Raw genomic sequence first — 16,609 nt, 5'->3', positions numbered from 1 at the left:
TTTTCCATTGTGGTTACACAATTTACCCCCAGCTACAACATAAAATGCTGCATACACAGTAATGCATCAGTAATGACAATCGAATGATTAAAAACACTGACGGGCCATTCTTCTGCTTTATGAGTACTTGAGGACTGCTGCCTCTCTGTGCTCATAAGAATGTGCTTTCTTCTTTCTTTCTTAAAACCCATTTTAATTCTTGTTATCACTCTCCTCCAATCCTCAGTCTTTCTCCCTTACCTTCACCACTATAATTTTTATCCTCATCACATCTTCAGTCACACCATCTCTTTCTTGCGGCTTGAATCTCACATCTCTCCACCTCCATTTGTCCGTGCAGCCTGCAGGATGAACTTCAAGAACTTGAGGGAGTACCTGGCCTGGCTGTACTACCAGTACCTGCTCATCACTGGCATCTATGTCCTGGAGCCCTGGGAAAAGTCAATTTTCAACTCCATCCTCTTCTCCGCCATCGCCATGGTGATCTACACCTCATATGTGTTTGTGCCCATCCATGTACGCCTTGCACTGGAGTTTTTCTCCGGGATCTTTGGCGGCCAGCCTGAGAGCACCATGGCGCTCATGAACTAAAAGGAGAAGAGAACATGGAGGGAAAAGAGGCAGCGACTGGGTGGATTAGCATGAGTCCCCAAATCATTTCCTATAACTCAACTCGTCAGGTCCCAGACCACCTTGAGCCCGTCTTTACATCACGTGCATCCCAAACCACAGCGGTCAATCACCTCGGCTAATCAAGACTGAAAACATGAAGATCTTAATGGAATGATCTGGAGAGCAGAGCCTTACTATCTTCTTTACATCCCAAACCCTCTGGCCTTACCCCATGGTATTAGACACACGACTGTACATTACTTTCACACCCTCGCTGTGAAACGTCTTGTGAAATGTTGTTCGTCATTGTTTATTTTTTTTCTCACCATGTGTCCTGTGTGAGTGCATACCACTTCTCGGTTTTGCATGATAGGATCATACATTAGCAGTAGATTTGCATGCTCATCTCACTACAAGATACTACTAGACACTCTTCTCTCCATCGTGACTTTTGAGCTATAGTCTTTAAAGCGGCATTCCAGCGATTTAGCTTGTCACTTTCATACAATTTGGGGATTAGGGGTTAGAGACAGATTAAAAGCAGAGTGGTCTTAATCTAAGCGTTGAGGCTGAGAGATCCCGACTTTTAATCTCAAGTAAAAAAAAAAAAAACAAAACTGGATCCTGGATCCTACATTTCCCTTAATACAACTCAATAGGATCTTTTGGTAGATCCTCACTGACAGGTTAATACCCACATCTATTAAATCCAAGATCCCAAGTTTGCAACAGAGCCTCTCTAAAAATGTATAGGCTCCACGCCCCAAGCTGAGATAACACTGTTGACATTATCTGGATAATTTTTCTGACTGTGACTGAGTCCAAAATCATGATAGTGCACTTATGTTTCTGCCATCGTATAGTGTCTGAATTCTGAGTGTGAAACTTAGGCACTATATAGTGCCCTTCAAAGATCCAACAATGGGACAAACAAAGTAGTGTCCAAGGCATTTACTTAACTTTCTGTTAACAATCCCACAATGCAATGTAGGGCTGTCAGTGATGATGCAAATGACAGAGAATCATAAATGTCTGCATCTCTATTAACTTCTCACTCCACAGTAAGCTATTGAGTATCTTTTATACAGGGAGTAGTGAATAAGTGAATGAGGGAGTGATTTATAGACACAGCTTCCTTCAGAGAAGACATTAGACAGTTGGAGTGCCCCTTTAAGTATGCGTGTCTGTTTATCTGCTCCATCTTTGACGCCATGTTAACACTGATTGCAACTCACCCTCACCCACTACTCATCCCAACATTTCTGACATACAACATAAATGTTACTGGTTGAGCTATGGTTTTGTATCAGAACCACTATCACCTTTTTATAGTTGTCTTTATGCACTGTAATTCTGACTGGCAGGCTACATTACACATTTCATTGTGTAGATGATCTTCAAAGAGAGAGTTGATAGAAAAGCCCAAGCTATGCAATGAAGCTAAACGTGTCACGATCAAGGATGTGCAACACAAATGTTGAAGGTTTGTACCAGACCTACATTTGCCGGTTCACTGGTCAAAATGAGTAATGTAATGAAATAACAGCATCATTGTGTGCCGAACCCTCTCTTTATCTCCTGTTTTTTAACTGGTGGTATGTTGGGAAGGTGTGTTCAGCACTGAGCATAAGCAAATATTGGTACAGCAAACCTTTTGTGTTTTAGGCTTGCCTTTGTTAATGAAGGCTTTACTCAATCAACAGCCTCTGAACTCAAAGCAGTACTGTGTGAAGTCAAATGCAAAATGCAGTCAAATTGGCCTGAATGAAAAGAAAAAGCCTGACTGGTCGACCAAATACAGTCTTCCTTACCTATAGTTGATCTATAGAGGATGGACCATAGAGAGAATGAGTTGTTGTGTATCTGATAGTGGTGATGAGCATTGCATTTAGTTGTGTGCTTAAGATAATTTTTGATAATTTGTGCTTTGGGTCAAGGGCTTGCTGATTACAGTCTGAACATGATCTCTAAGTTAACCTTATTTATATGGAGTTATATATTTATATACACTGGTAAATGCTTGGCTGGTTACAATGTCAATTACCAAACTTTTTTTTGATTATTTATATCTGTGTTCTCTTGTGGCCATAAATTACACACATTCTTTGCTTTGGTTCTCCACCTGAAAGTGCTATTATATTGTTCCCAATATGTGTAATTTCATTTCAGTTTTGTTAAACATTTACAGTAGTCCAGACATTTCCCGTACCAAGAATGAAGAGCTCTCGTAGAAGCCTTTTTCACCATTCACCAAATGAATGCTTTATTTATACATGATGGCAACACATCACTGCAATATTCAGAAAATAAAGACATCTGAAGACACTTGGACAGCTGTTCTCTTTCTCTTCCTGGTGTCGATTTTGATATAAATCTCTGTGCATACTGTAGTTTGAAATATGTATTCATGCTGTATATGTGTCTGTTCTGCCTGATTCAGTCAAGCAGAGCAGTTACTTTGAAATTGAAGAACAAGCAAAACAAAAGCTTATGGGCAGGACATTCCTAACACAATAGACTGTACCACATAAAGTGAATTCACACAATAAGAGGCAGAGCCACCAAACCAGTTCTCCCTAGACAGTGCAGGAATGAATACCCAGGGGCTTTGCTTTCCCTCCTGCAGATACTAGGTAGCCTGTAGATGCCTACAAAGCTCTGCTGACCTAAAGCCTGCACCGTGTCCACCCAATTCAAACTAGAAAGGCACTCAGTAGAGAGCATACGTCCATCAAGGCCCAACAGTCCCACCAAGTTGTACAAACTCAGATTTTTTTTAAAATCAAGATCTGCACATTATTTCTGGAGAAACTGATGAAAATGTTGAAAAATCATTATAATGATAAATTATAATGATTTAAAAAAAAAAAAAAGGCCCTGGCCCATGCCCCATCTCTCCAACAAATTTGGTGCAAATAGGTTCAGTACTTTTTGCGTAATCCTGCTGACAAATAAACAGACACAGGTGAAAACATAACCTCCTTGGCGGAGGTAACCAGTGTAAAGGATGATAAGGAGAACCTTTTAAAACTACAGTGTGTTTATGCCTTGTAATGGGAAACCTACACCTTGTTTTTTATTCTCCAGGATGTTGGGACACAATAGCTGCATCACCCAAGTCTGCATACCCAAACTCGTGCCAAAATACTACTGAATCTCCTTTCTTTTCTCATCCTTTCCTTTACCTCACTTCATGTCTTTGCCACTTTCTTTGATTTATTTTTTCTTTCCCATCCTTTCCTTTCCATTCCTTTCTTTTCCTTCTCTTACCTTATTTGCTTTCCTTAACTTCCTTTCTTTCTTTCATACTACATTTTTTCATGACATCCTATGTAGTGCAAGTCTTTTTTCTTTTTTTCAAGGTTTGCATCAGGTCTTTGAAGAAGTGTCTTCTGTTTACACTTAACATGTTAATTTGTATCCCATGAAGGAAGAAGTCAGAGGTTATCTCCATAATGACAAGGTGTAAACAAAGTTATCTGCAGACTCTGACGCTCTCAAGTCACTCAGAGGTAGTGTATTGTTTCTGTTGTGTTTGCATGTGGCCTATGACTGTTTCTCCAAATAAAACTGAGAGGAACTCCTAGCAACTGTTGGGTCCACAGACAGAGAAGTACATGACATCAAGACTAATGCACTTGTGCACCCCTGCACTGCACTGCCACCACCACCACCACCAGGTTTCAGTTTACAAGGAAACCCCAGAAAGTGTTTAAATATTAATATTGCCAACATTTGATAACACCTTCCAGTTTGGCTTAAACCTCAGTGTCACACACACACACACACACACACACACAGAGACAGGGCTTTAGTTCTATAACCAAACAGCCTCCAGTAATTGGTGTTATTGTTCAACTCTACCGTCCTACAAGTGTGTGACAATACAACGAATGTCTCCATGGTAATAACCTCCTGACAGACATGTAGAACAATAGGCACATATGGACACACACACACACCTTCTACATGGTCTTTAAATTGCATTTGTTTTTTGTTTTTTTAATTCATCTAGTTGGTTCCTGTTTGATAGAAGTGTCTGTACATATGAGTACAGTTTGTTTGTAGAAAATGCTGTTCTTATTTATACAGATTTCCTCATGCATTTACACGTGCACTTAATGTTTATAATCCCATTGTTAGTCCACCACATTTAAAGGCCAAATGTTCAGACATACATGAAACGTGTGTTGGGTATGTTAATATACATCATATTCATAATCGCAGTACACAGAACTCGTGGATGTCACAGGACAGCCTTTTAAAGGTAATTATGATCACCTACAAATCTCAATGTTTTCCAGTTCACTGCATGACTCAGCCTTGTGCTCTATGGTGAAACTTAACTGTGCAACAATTGGTTAGTCTTAGTATAATAATGTATTATAAAGTCATTTAATAGGCTTGTTTTGAGGGATCCTTGTTTGCACTACTGTGTGTGTGTCTGTCTGTCTGTCTGTCTGTGTTTGTGTGTGTCTGTTATACAGTTGGGGTGGTTGGAATTGGGTAAACACTCTTAACTTTATTTTCCTCTGTAATGATGAGAAAATGTAGTTTCCAACAAAATTCTCAAGTAGACAATATTTATAGATATTTAAAGCAATTTTCCAATTAAACCAAAATCCAGGAATACTTGTGTATTTTGCTTCTGTATTGTTGAATTGCTCATTTTGAATTGAAACTTCACAAACTGAGAAAAACAAAGGTTTTAAAATTGGTAGTGTTTGCCCCACTGAGTAAAATATAAGCATAGTTTAGATATAACACTATGGCCCATGTGGTAACTCGCTTGGGGAATATAACAGCAGAGATCAGGTACAGGATCACATCATTATGGCTCGAGGATAAATTATAATTCATCTCTTTCTAGACTTATCCCTGTACAATCAGACAAAGTTTGTGCGGAGGCATTCAGAATGATTATGCAATTATTGCCATTCTTTGTTGAGACTTATGCTCCACTTTATATCTGAGTTATGAATCAGTCAATATGAGCGTAGGAGTGGCTGGCCTGATAAAAACCTGAGTCCAGCGAGGCGTGACCCTCACCTGGAGCCAAACACTGACATGATCAATGGACTTTCCATACATATGAAAACATGTTTCGCTCCCATTGCCTCACAGTCAGAGTTGGGGATATAATAAGGACACATGAATTTGTCCTCCTAAATAAACTTATGAGAACACCATCATTACCATCTGGATGTTGTAAAATGTAATGGTTCAAGTAAGACATAATATGAACTGATATATATTTTTCACGTATTTCTAAACAATTACACACAAAAAATCAAGGTCTGTAACTGTGAAGATCCTTGTGCTTAAACAAAAGATACAAGTCTGCCACCAAGCGGTCAAGCAGAGAAATAATCTTGTAGTGCAGATGACAATCTCTGTTTTTTTCAAAAGGGAAAATCATCACAAGTCTCTGAATCTTGCAAAGAAGGCAGCTTAGTATTAATAATTAAGACTTGGTTAAGACTGCCAGGTTCACGCTGTGGTTTATAGGGCTGTGTAGTCGTGGGACAGTTTGTAATTTATTTTTTAACAATAATAATGATAATCAAACCTGTCTGATGTTCACAGGGTCATGGATTCTGTTAGGTGTGCTACACCTGACCTCTTGGGAGGGAATTGTGCAAATAATCAGTTTAGGAGTTGAGTGTGAAGGTAAAGGCAAGATTGCTCTTTATTTTATATTGCTTTTAGGGGGGTGTTTGTTGATTTATGAGCATATGAGGGAAGTAGGTGCACTAGGTATAGGACGTTTGTTAGGTATAAAGTGGCAAAGATACACTGAGGCTGCTGCTGGGTGGTAAATTAAAGAGTTGGAAGAGGGAGAGGGGGATAAACCATCTATTCAGCTCTGGAGATGCAACTCTTGACCAAAGCACACAAGGAGATCGCAGAACCCTGGTTTTGTTTTATAGACTTCTGCAGATACTTGCATGCTTTTACTTCTCTTCTGTCATTTCCTCTATTCAACCACAAAACTGAGCTGCCTTGTCAGCAGTCAGTCACCTGTTCATGTTGGGCCACACAGTGCTTTCTGCTTGTAGTGACTTCATTTTTCATGTTGTATTTAAATAGTACCTTAACCCCAAGGTGAAACGCAGTGATTGTTGTCTGCTTCACCTTTGCTTTGTGTCAGAAATCTGCTTTGTTGCACCTGTAACCACACATTAGAAACAGTGATCTCACAGTATAACACTGAGAAATCTCCTACATCACTGCAGCAGAGTGAGAAGTTAAAATACTGGGGGAAATCAAAAGCAAGGTTTTCAGTGTTGGGTTGTTCTTTAAAACAATAATTTGACACAGAGTTAGACGAGATGATCGATACTACTGGTGGCTCTCTGTTAAATATAAGGTTACAGCCAGCAGTTGGTTAGCTTAGCTTAGCGTGAAAACTGGAAAACGGGAAACAGTTTGCCCGGCTGTGCCTAAAGGGAACAAAATCCACCTACCAGGACCTCTTAAACTTTACATGATACTGTATCTCATCTGTTTAATCTGTAGAAAGAAAGAAAGAAAGAAAAAAAAAAGTGTAAAAAAAAAAAAAGTGTAAAAAAAAAAAAAGAAAAGAAAAGAAAGAAAAGTAGTTGTATGGAGGGGTTATGTACTAAACCATTTTAGACCTGGAGCAGTCATCTCTTAATTCACAAAAGAGGAACCTTAAGTCATCATTATGATTTCCCTGTATCTCACAGTCTCTCAAAATGTTGAACTATTTTTTTAAGCTAATGCTTTTGTTAGTATAAGAAAGATAAATCCCACAAATTCCCTTTAAATACAAAATGTCCGAGTAAGCTAAGGTGGAACTCAATCAACAATACGAATAGATCACACTTGACAGTTTTTCAAAAAATACAAAATTAACCCAAGTGTTCACATATTAACTACACCAAATGATATCATATAAAATGGAAAAAATCACACCAACGGATCACTTTTGAACTACCAACTACCAGTAAATGTAAACACATGTATTTGTCCTCAAGCAAACTCATTTCCTTTTGTGGAAAAGGGCATCATGTTTGCACAACCAGCTTTGAGTGCATTAGAAACCAATCCCTAACATCAGAGAGGCTTGTCAGAGAGAGTGTTACAGGAGAAGAAGAAAGTGTTTTTGTACTCTGTCTCACTACATGAGATGTGTCTTCACTGCCAGCAGATCTTTTGCCAAAGTCATTAGCAGCTAATTCTGCAGGATCTAGATTTTCTTTGATAAGATCCCACAGTAAAGAACAAAAAACAGTCCATGGCCTTATTGGTACGTGAGCACAGATACAGACACTGGCTGGTTGCTGTGTTAGTTACTAAACGAGTCTCTGTCTTATTGTCTCACTTTCACCCCCTCTAACTCACTCTATACACATTCACTGCAGCTTCAAGATCTCCTTTACATGAATAGGGTTAATGTAAGGCAATACACCTCCATCCACCCAAGTCATCTTTGGTCCTCTCTCTGCTCGGCTGCGCCCGCTGAGTAAGTTAACTCTTCCTTGTCCCTTGCTCTATAGTGCGTGTGGATGGAGGCTGAGGGCAAGACCGGTGCCAGTGTTAAATGAAGGGACAGGTGAGCGGCGCCTGGGTCCTTTGTGACCAGCTGGGCACCGTAAGCTGACCGCTGCTGTTGTGTGTGGTCTGAATGGAGCCGAGATACGATGGGGTTGAGGTCGGGTATGGAGAACCCCAAAGGAACCCCTCTCTCAGGACTCAGCTGCATATCTTACACTTCATCTGTTTGTCTTCTATGGAGGGGCAAGTCAGGGACACTTCACCTGAGCTGCTGGGAAGGAGGGAGAAGAAGAACAACTAAATGGAGGGGAGGAGATAAAGAAAAGTGTATGTGAGAAGATAAAAATATCCTACATAAACACTGTCTTCTCCTATTTAGCGGCCCTTTCCTCATCCCACCATCACCCCTCTCTGTTTCCCAAATTCATTTCCCTTCTTCCTGCTCACTCATTGCTGGTCATACATCTCTCTGAGCACATGAGGTCTTTGACAACTGAGGCATGTCCACTGCTCAAACATCCATTGTCACTGGCAAGTCGAGAGTTTCGATCAGACAGCTCGCAGAAAATCACTTTTCTACGAAAACCTGATGCTCTCTCGTTACACCTTAAGAATGAATCATTGTCCAGCCACACAGTTTGAATCGTAGTTAGAAAATGTATCTGCCAGCAGTCTGTGGGGCTCATGTGCAGTAAGTCGGTCACTGTGACCAGGCAAGCATTGCAACTGCACTGATTTAAGGGAGATAAATTGGTTCCTTTGACAAACATCTCAGGTTTAGCAACTGTTGAGTGAGGAGATTATCAGTGCTCTTTAGGCTAAAGCTTTCTTCTGGATGTTCACCAAGTACCAGTAGATTGTAAATACTGAGCTCCCTGTGCTACGCGCCAGTTTGCAGATCTTGCAGTAAGTCATTTCAAAGTTATGCAGATATTGTCATCTAAGTCAACTTGCAAGATTCTGCATGGGACTATACAGTAAAAGACCTAAAATAAAAATGGTTTGCACCTTCCTGCTTGCAGCTACATGTAGAAAGCTGTGCAAACCTGCACTTGAAGAAAGGCTGTTGTAGTGCCCTGGCCTCTGTTACAGAACCCTCTTTGCTTAGCTTTGTCCTACCGTAAGAGCCTGGGTAGTTGGTTGGATGTTGGAGGAATGCCTCACATATCAGGTGACCCATTGCCCCACAGCCTTTGCTCCTCACCTAGCTCACAGCGACGGAGTGCTCCTGGCGGGCGCTGTATCCCGTGTCACAAAAGCACCTTTCTACACAACAGAGGTACAGAGAATGGGCCACAGCACAGTGGTTCTCCTTGGGTCAGCTCCAGCCTGCCATAGTTGGATTTCAGACCTCCCCCTGTGCTTCCAACAAACACCCTCATTGGTGGAGATGTTCTTTCGCCCAAGCCTGGCAGAGATATCAGAGAGACCTGGAGCTCCTGGTGGTGCTTCCAAGACACCGCTAGAGAGGATAAATGACCATACTACTTATGCACAACTGGGTGAGTCTTATCAAGTTTGCTAGATGCATATTCTCAGAACGTTGTATATCAGCATGACAAGTAACCTATGAAAACATTTGGTTTATGTGTAAATGTAATATAGATTACTAAACTTCAATCATTTGATATTGTGACCAAGGAGCTGCAGGCTTTCATTCTAGTTAAACACTCAAACTGCTGAATTCACTGACAAACTACTTGAGTGGACAAGCAGACCTACTGGGTCACTGAGAAAAATGTGGCTCCTACTTGAAATTGGCAAAGAAAGGATCTAGGAAAGATCTAAGTGGAAACGGAGAAGCAAGCAAATGCAATCAAAAGTGGACATAGTAAACATACATGGAAATAATAGATGGAAATAATGAGAGCAGAAATTTCACCACTCATCAGTACTTTGTGATATGATTTGCAACAGTGAACTGCTAATCAGTATGTGCTCTTTTTCGTAACCTCTTGTCTTTAATCCAAAAGTAGATGGAAAATGAAATCGGTGCAGAACAACAGAGGAAAGGTGTCTTGTGTAGACTCATCTGTTCTCAGATCCCAGTCAACCATGAGGATTATCTCTTGTCAGTCAACCCTTGTGGCTGTAGTTGTGGTGGCACTCACTGTGGTGTCCTGCGCTGAAGCTAAGACTACACAAAAGCCAAAGTACCAGTACACCAAGAAGCCCATCCCTCATATCACAGTGCACAGTCCTGTGACCACCAGCATGCCCAAGACTCTCAAGGCAGTGGCCAGCGCAAATCCTGTGGAGCCCCACCCACTGCCCACCACAGAGAGGAGCACCTATCCAAGTCACATCTTTCCTCAGCACTACACTGAGAGCACTGAGCCCCCTGGTGTTGGTCATGAGAACTACACCCTGGATTACAATGAGTGTTATTTCAACTTCTGTGAGTGCTGTCCACCTGAGAGAGGCCCCAGGGGGCCAAAGGGAGACAGAGGCCTAGCGGGTACACGACTCACTCATAAAATGCAATATAGAAAATGTTGTTCTGTTTTCAGTCTTTTGAACTTCTCTTATGTTTACTTATCTAGGGCCACCAGGTGACAGAGGGCTTGCAGGGGCAGCTGGTTTACCAGGACCACCAGGTGTGAGTGGTCCCATGGGGTTAAGAGGAGACAAGGGTGAGTATAATATGGTTAATTACAAATTTATAATTGCTTATTACAGAATATTTTATTGTCATAGTACATTGCAAGAATGCAGAACACAGCATAGAGACATGGGCATAGGTCTGTGATGAGATAATGGCACCTGGGAACTAAAATGTGGTAAAGGTTTTACAGGAAACTATCAAGAGAAAGCTGTGGTGCAGGTTCTATTTTCCTGCTTTTATTAAATTGCTTTACTGTTTTTAATGTATGTTTCCTGTAGCTGAAGTGCGCACTGCGCAGTGTGTATGTAAGGCAAAACGAACAGAAATATAACAAATATGAATTTTTACAACACTGGCAAGTAACAAATTGTAATCAACACTGTTACACTTCTGACCACTGCAAGAATGCTGGGTGTGGTTAGAAATGTAACAGGCTTGGAAGTTTCATCCACAGAGGGAAGTGAAACAGCTTCTCAGCCTTGACCTAAGTTACTTTTCAAAGAATTGGGGCCAGAAAGGGGAAACATGATAACAACTATTTCTGTTTTACTAAGCCCTGTGAATTTTCGACAAGAAACATACATAACAGTCACTTCAAACAAAGACTTGGAGATTGAGGTTCCCTGACCCCTTAAGCCTCTGGAGTCCCATAGGCCCATTAAATATATTGTTCTCCTTCATCTGTAGCACTAGATAAAAAAATATTCAGATTGCTTATGTTGGTTATTGTTATGTCAATTTCCTAGGGGATAAAGGTGACAGAGGAAACAGTGGGACAGCTGGGACAGCAGGTGTCCCAGGGAAGCCAGGACAAAAAGGTCAAACTTGTTCAGGTGATTGTTGAATTCTTTTGTATTGTTTCTATACTTCAATAGTTCTGAAACAGTGTCCCATACCTTGCAGGTGATGTTGGCTCAAAAGGTGAGAAAGGTCAAATAGGCCTGCAAGGTGTCAAAGGTAATAGTGGAGAGAAAGGAGAACCTGGCCAGAATGGGACTGCTGGTGAGAAGGGAGAACCAGGAAAGGAGGGGCCAGCTGGACCTCCAGGAGTGGCTGTAGAGCAAGGTCCTAAGGGAGACAAGGGGGATAAGGGAGAGTGCGGTACATTTGGGGAGAGAGGACAGAAAGGTGAGCGAGGGGATCCTGGGTCTCCTGGCATCCCAGGAGGAATGGGCATTCCAGGAATGAATGGCAAGCATGGTTCTCCAGGTCCTGTGGGTGTCCGAGGGGATCCAGGGCCTCCTGGATCACAAGGAGAACCAGGGGTGAGTGGGCCTCAGGGACCACAAGGCATACGAGGGATGCCTGGGTCAAAAGGGGACAGAGGCTACCCTGGAATGAGAGGTGAGCGGGGTGTTCGTGGAATCAAAGGAGCTAAAGGATCAGGTGTTCCCCAGAAACGCTCGGCCTTCAGTGTGGGCATCTCTCCAAGAAAGTCCTTCCCTCCCTCTGGCTTCCCAATCCGCTTTGACAAAGTCTTCTACAACGAAGAGAACCACTTCAACGCCACTTCCAACAGCTTCACATGTGTCCATGCTGGGGTTTATGTCTTCTCCTTCCACATCACAGTACGCAATCAGCCCCTGCGAGCCACACTGGTTGTGAATGGGTCACGGCGGGTAAGGACACGGGACTCTCTGTACGGTCAAGACATCGACCAAGCGTCCACTCTGGTGGTGCTGCGGCTGGCGGTGGGTGATCAGGTGTGGATGGAGACTCTCAGAGACTGGAACGGGGCGTATGCCAGCAGTGAGGATGACAGTATCTTCTCTGGGTTCCTGCTTTACTCAGACAAGGCCTGATACTCACCAGTGGTACTGACACTCTTCTTCTACAGTACTATTCCAACGTGACATGAGACCAAATACTGGTGGTGCTACACTTCTATACTCACTACTTATGAACTGCTCAAAAGTTGAACTGTATGATGTTATATATGTTATAATATGATGTTTATTGCATTATTACCTTACTAGTATCTTCTTGTTTTACCCTCTGAATAAAAATGAGAAAACGCCCAAACACTCTTGTTTACAGCTGGTATACTTATTTACAATGTTTTGATCCACACAACCCTTATCAGGTATGTGAACATATATATATATATATATATATTACATAGAGTACAACAACATATAATAACCCCAAACTATCTAATGGTCAAAAAAAAAAAGACTGTGTATGATAAAATTGTAATATTTTAACTTGTGATAAACATTTGATAATTTACCTTGGATGTCATCCTTGTGAAGCTGTTGTGATGCTTGTTCATATACTTGTAGACCAAAACTTTGTTAGTAAATATATCAGCAGTAAACATGTCATTTGCATGTTTTTTCTTATTTTTTTTAATTCAATTTTAAATTCAATTTTAAACCTGTTCCTGCATAACATATTTCGCTTTTATTCCTTTAAACCCATAACTCTGAAATATTTATTGATAGTCTACCTTCATTTATGCTCTCAGTTAAACGCCATAACCCCATGTTACCCTCGCCTCACTTGCTTGACCCAAAAAGCTCCTTAAACCTGTCATTCCATCCTGTGTTCCTCTTTTGTCTGTTTCGCAAATTTTTGTTCTTACCCTTTCCCCACGGCTCTCTGTAATGAACTGAAAATTAAGACACGTGACATATGTATCACGAATGTGTTGAGTATACAGAGAATATCACTGGGATCCATATCCAATGTATTTTTATTCTTTTTGTTAATCTGGCAAGAATGACCTTACCCCTCTCCAATTGAAAAATGTAACACCCATTGCCATGTTATGACATCAATACTTCTAATATATAAACAGTATTGCTGTACAATGGGGTTGTATAAACAGAGTGTTGAGTGAAAATAAAATCCAGTAACACATGTCATTTATGGAATGCTTTATTTGCTATATGGCATTAGTCATTATATCATACACTACTGATCAAGTTAGTTTCCTACAGATGAGATCATGAAGTGTGGAAGATAGATAGATAGAAGATACTTAGTAATCTTTCAAATTTATTTTACACAATCATATAAAAAGAGATAGAAGTCACACATTATTACACTGATTTAGGATCATTCATTTCTGTTACAGTCTATAATGTATGATACTATGTGACAGTTTCTGGAGAATTCCCAGACATGTCACCAGACTCCTTGGGCATGTCACCAGATTCTCCAGACTCCAGATTCCTGAGATAAAGAGGCCGAATTATCTCTGATAGGGGTAGCAGTTCAGTCATTAGACTGGAATGGGGGTAGCAGAGGGGTTGGAGTTGGCTGTGAAGGCTTCAGCAGAGGATCTGAGGGTTGGGTACTCAGTTCAGTAGGCTGACTAAAAGCAGAAGCTACAGTGGATGGGAGAGAGGATGGAGACAATTCAGGAGGAAGATTGGGGCTTAAATTTTTTGTCAAGGACACATGGCAGGTTACATTTACTTTTAATCATCTGTCACTGCTTAAAGCTTTTGGGCTCACTCCGCATGCTGACGCCCAACAGAGGCACCCTGGCCTTGCATTCGTACAGGCCTGGAAGCTGTCTGACCAGATTATTATTCTCAGAGGCTGCTGGTCCTAGTCGATTGTTATTCCTGTAGAAATAGTAATGTATTGGAGCGTGGGCGTTGTATTGGGTGTTGCAGATGAGAGTGAAATATCCTGGAGTCAGGCCTTCGTTGGTATCAATCTCCAAAACAGGCTGTGTCAGAACCTCTGAGATAGAGCCACAGAAGAGAAAACATTACTGACACATTGGAATATTTCCAATAAATAATTTCTTCCCTGTTTTAACTATTCTTTTTACATATGACCTGCAACCAAACTCAGCATATGCAACCCAGTATATATACTCACCTAAGATCTGCACCGCAGTATCAGCTGATACTGCTGAGTGAGTTTGTCCGTCTGCATCCCAGGAAGCCCGACATGAATACATTCCATTGTTGTTGAGAGACAAGTTGATCAGGTCAAATTGTGGGCTGGATTGTCTCATAATTTCTACACCATCTTTGTACAGAATCACCTCATGAATTGGGAAGTTGCGTCGGAGGTGACATGTGACCTTTAAGGTTTGTCCAACAAGGCCAGGATGAGGTGCGACTCGCAGCATAGCAAACCCTCCTGAACAAAGATAACAGAGAAGAAAGTCACCACAATCAAACAGGCCAGTAGCAACATGCTTGAGATGTGCTGTAAGATAAAAACATGCAAAATAACAAAAATAATTTCCTAAAAACAAATGCCCAGGAAGCACCATATGATGCTTAAAAGAAGTTGAGGGCATACACAGTTTACCAGTTTTTGAAGTTCACAGAAATATGGAAAAGAGGGGACCTGATATGCAAATCAAGGATATTTTTAATGATGTTATTAAACAAGGTCTTACCATCCACACTGATCTCCACAGGCAGACTTTGAAGGGTGTATATGTTTCCCACCGCTGTGTCCCTCGCTCCCTTGCAATAAAATTTCCCACCGTCTTTAACCCCAGCATTCCACAGAACAAAGTACTCCTCAGTCTGCGGCAGAAGCTCAGACCCCCTGTACCACAGGTAACTCCAGGTGGACATGTAGACATCAGGAATGACGCATTTCAGCCGGACAGTTTCCCCAGAGAAGATTTTTGAGTCCCCCGACACCTTCTCCAGTATAGCTCTGTATGAGGTCTCAGTCTCAACTATGGAGACAAATACAAGTTTGTTGGGGAAAATATCCCAAAAGCATCTAAATAATCGGTTTTAATTTAATTAATTTAATTAATGTTCAACTCAAATACTTAAAATCACCTTAATTCAGTTCAGCAGAAAGATTAATCTAACATACTGATTCTATTGACACATATGTGATATGCTTACAAATACAAATGTTTTTGTGAGGTTTTTCTATTCTAGAAATGAATTATAAGAATATCTGGTACATACCCAAACATACTACCTGCTGCGCAAGTGTTGAAAGAACTGAAACAGAAAATGATCGAGGATAAATGACAAATTTTATCAGACAACAATTCAGAATATCAAGTTTGAGATATTGCAAATGGACTGAGGAAAACTCACCAAGGAGGAAAATGACTGTGTCCATTGTGATAGCTCTGTTCATAAGAAACAAATCCAGCAGGGTGCATTTATTTCTACTGAGGAGGGAAGTGAAAATGTATTTTTTCTGAGCTCCAACATGCCTCACTCGACACCCCCCTTTAAAAAAGTGCTGCCATGTCCTTTCTTTTCTGAGATAATTTCTTTTTCAAAGGAAAGGGCAGCATTACCTAACAAGGGATCATCATCTTTTGTCATCTTTGCAGTAGTATTGGTGTGGCTGTGGCACACTGATTTAAATGTTTAAAAGTTATATCCTTTTCAGTTTTTCTGAATTTCCTGAAGCCATTCTAAGGTTTATCAATTTTTTTCAAATTTATCAATCTTGGAAACTTTCTTACCAGGAAAAAACAAAGGAGAACTGAAAGTAGCACATCCTCTCTGAGAATTCTTAAATCAGCTGAAATGCATCTGCACTCATTCAGAGGAAGATAGGGGACAAAATAGATGAACAAATAATAAATGATAATAGCAAACCAAAACCAAAACAAACCACATTTACAGTGTAGAAAAATGACAAATTAAATGATTAGTTAAAGGCCCACTACAGTGAGATGGGGTTATTTTTGAATAAACACTACACTAACACTATAGATATACCGTATCCCTATTCATACTATAGTTAGATAGTATTGTGACTTGTATTGTGACTCATAAGGCTACTGGAGTTGTACTAGATGCACTGCTTAGTTTTGCACAAACACAAGTCTTGTACATGGCCTAAGGTGTATAATATATATACATAGTTTTCAAATTCTTTTTCTGTTATTTATTTGAAATATGTCTCCTATCT

The 16,609-nt window shown here is 40.7% G+C and overlaps 3 protein-coding genes across 3 annotated transcripts; 2 read left to right on the top strand and 1 right to left on the bottom strand.

The window, feature by feature from the left end:
* The first annotated feature begins 348 nt into the window (after nucleotides 1-348).
* On the top strand, nucleotides 349-690 carry sptssb (serine palmitoyltransferase small subunit B). The gene has a single exon (XM_022769735.1). The coding sequence runs from the start codon at nucleotides 349-351 to the stop codon at nucleotides 589-591; it is 243 nt and encodes an 80-aa protein (XP_022625456.1). The 3' UTR covers nucleotides 592-690.
* A 9,498-nt stretch (nucleotides 691-10,188) lies between these two features.
* On the top strand, nucleotides 10,189-12,579 carry otol1 (otolin 1). The gene is made up of 4 exons (XM_022769733.1): nucleotides 10,189-10,591; nucleotides 10,677-10,766; nucleotides 11,485-11,556; nucleotides 11,642-12,579. Exons 1-4 carry the CDS (start codon nucleotides 10,189-10,191, stop codon nucleotides 12,538-12,540), a joined length of 1,464 nt encoding a protein of 487 aa, XP_022625454.1. The 3' UTR covers nucleotides 12,541-12,579.
* A 1,023-nt stretch (nucleotides 12,580-13,602) lies between these two features.
* Nucleotides 13,603-15,880, bottom strand: fcer1a (Fc fragment of IgE receptor Ia). The gene is made up of 5 exons (XM_022769737.1): nucleotides 15,778-15,880; nucleotides 15,643-15,678; nucleotides 15,108-15,398; nucleotides 14,576-14,842; nucleotides 13,603-14,434 (listed from the first exon to the last, which is right to left on the bottom strand). Exons 1-5 carry the CDS (start codon nucleotides 15,818-15,820, stop codon nucleotides 14,175-14,177), a joined length of 897 nt encoding a protein of 298 aa, XP_022625458.1. The 5' UTR covers nucleotides 15,821-15,880; the 3' UTR covers nucleotides 13,603-14,174.
* Nucleotides 15,881-16,609: the final 729 nt, after the last annotated feature.

The sequence above is a fragment of the Seriola dumerili genome, unplaced genomic scaffold, assembly GCF_002260705.1.
Source record: "Seriola dumerili isolate Sdu_G_001 unplaced genomic scaffold, Sdu_1.0 BDQW01004516.1, whole genome shotgun sequence".
NCBI classification, from domain to species: domain Eukaryota; kingdom Metazoa; phylum Chordata; class Actinopteri; order Carangiformes; family Carangidae; genus Seriola; species Seriola dumerili.
The sequence above is the reverse complement of the archived record's forward strand: the minus strand, read 5'-3'. Positions and strand labels throughout refer to the sequence as shown.

Bases quoted from the DNA above. Each gene is read 5' to 3' on its own strand.
- sptssb (XM_022769735.1), top strand. From the start codon at position 349: ATGAACTTCAAGAACTTGAGGGAGTACCTGGCCTGGCTGTACTACCAG.
- otol1 (XM_022769733.1), top strand. From the start codon at position 10,189: ATGAGGATTATCTCTTGTCAGTCAACCCTTGTGGCTGTAGTTGTGGTG. The intron at 10,767-11,484 runs GTGAGTATAATA...TCAATTTCCTAG, and splicing joins GGGGTTAAGAGGAGACAAGG to GGGATAAAGGTGACAGAGGA. The intron at 11,557-11,641 runs GTCAAACTTGTT...CATACCTTGCAG, and splicing joins AGGGAAGCCAGGACAAAAAG to GTGATGTTGGCTCAAAAGGT.
- fcer1a (XM_022769737.1), bottom strand. From the start codon at position 15,820: ATGAACAGAGCTATCACAATGGACACAGTCATTTTCCTCCTTG. The intron at 14,843-15,107 runs GTAAGACCTTGT...ATCTTTGTTCAG, and splicing joins TGTGGAGATCAGTGTGGATG to GAGGGTTTGCTATGCTGCGA. The intron at 14,435-14,575 runs GTGAGTATATAT...GCTCTATCTCAG, and splicing joins TACTGCGGTGCAGATCTTAG to AGGTTCTGACACAGCCTGTT.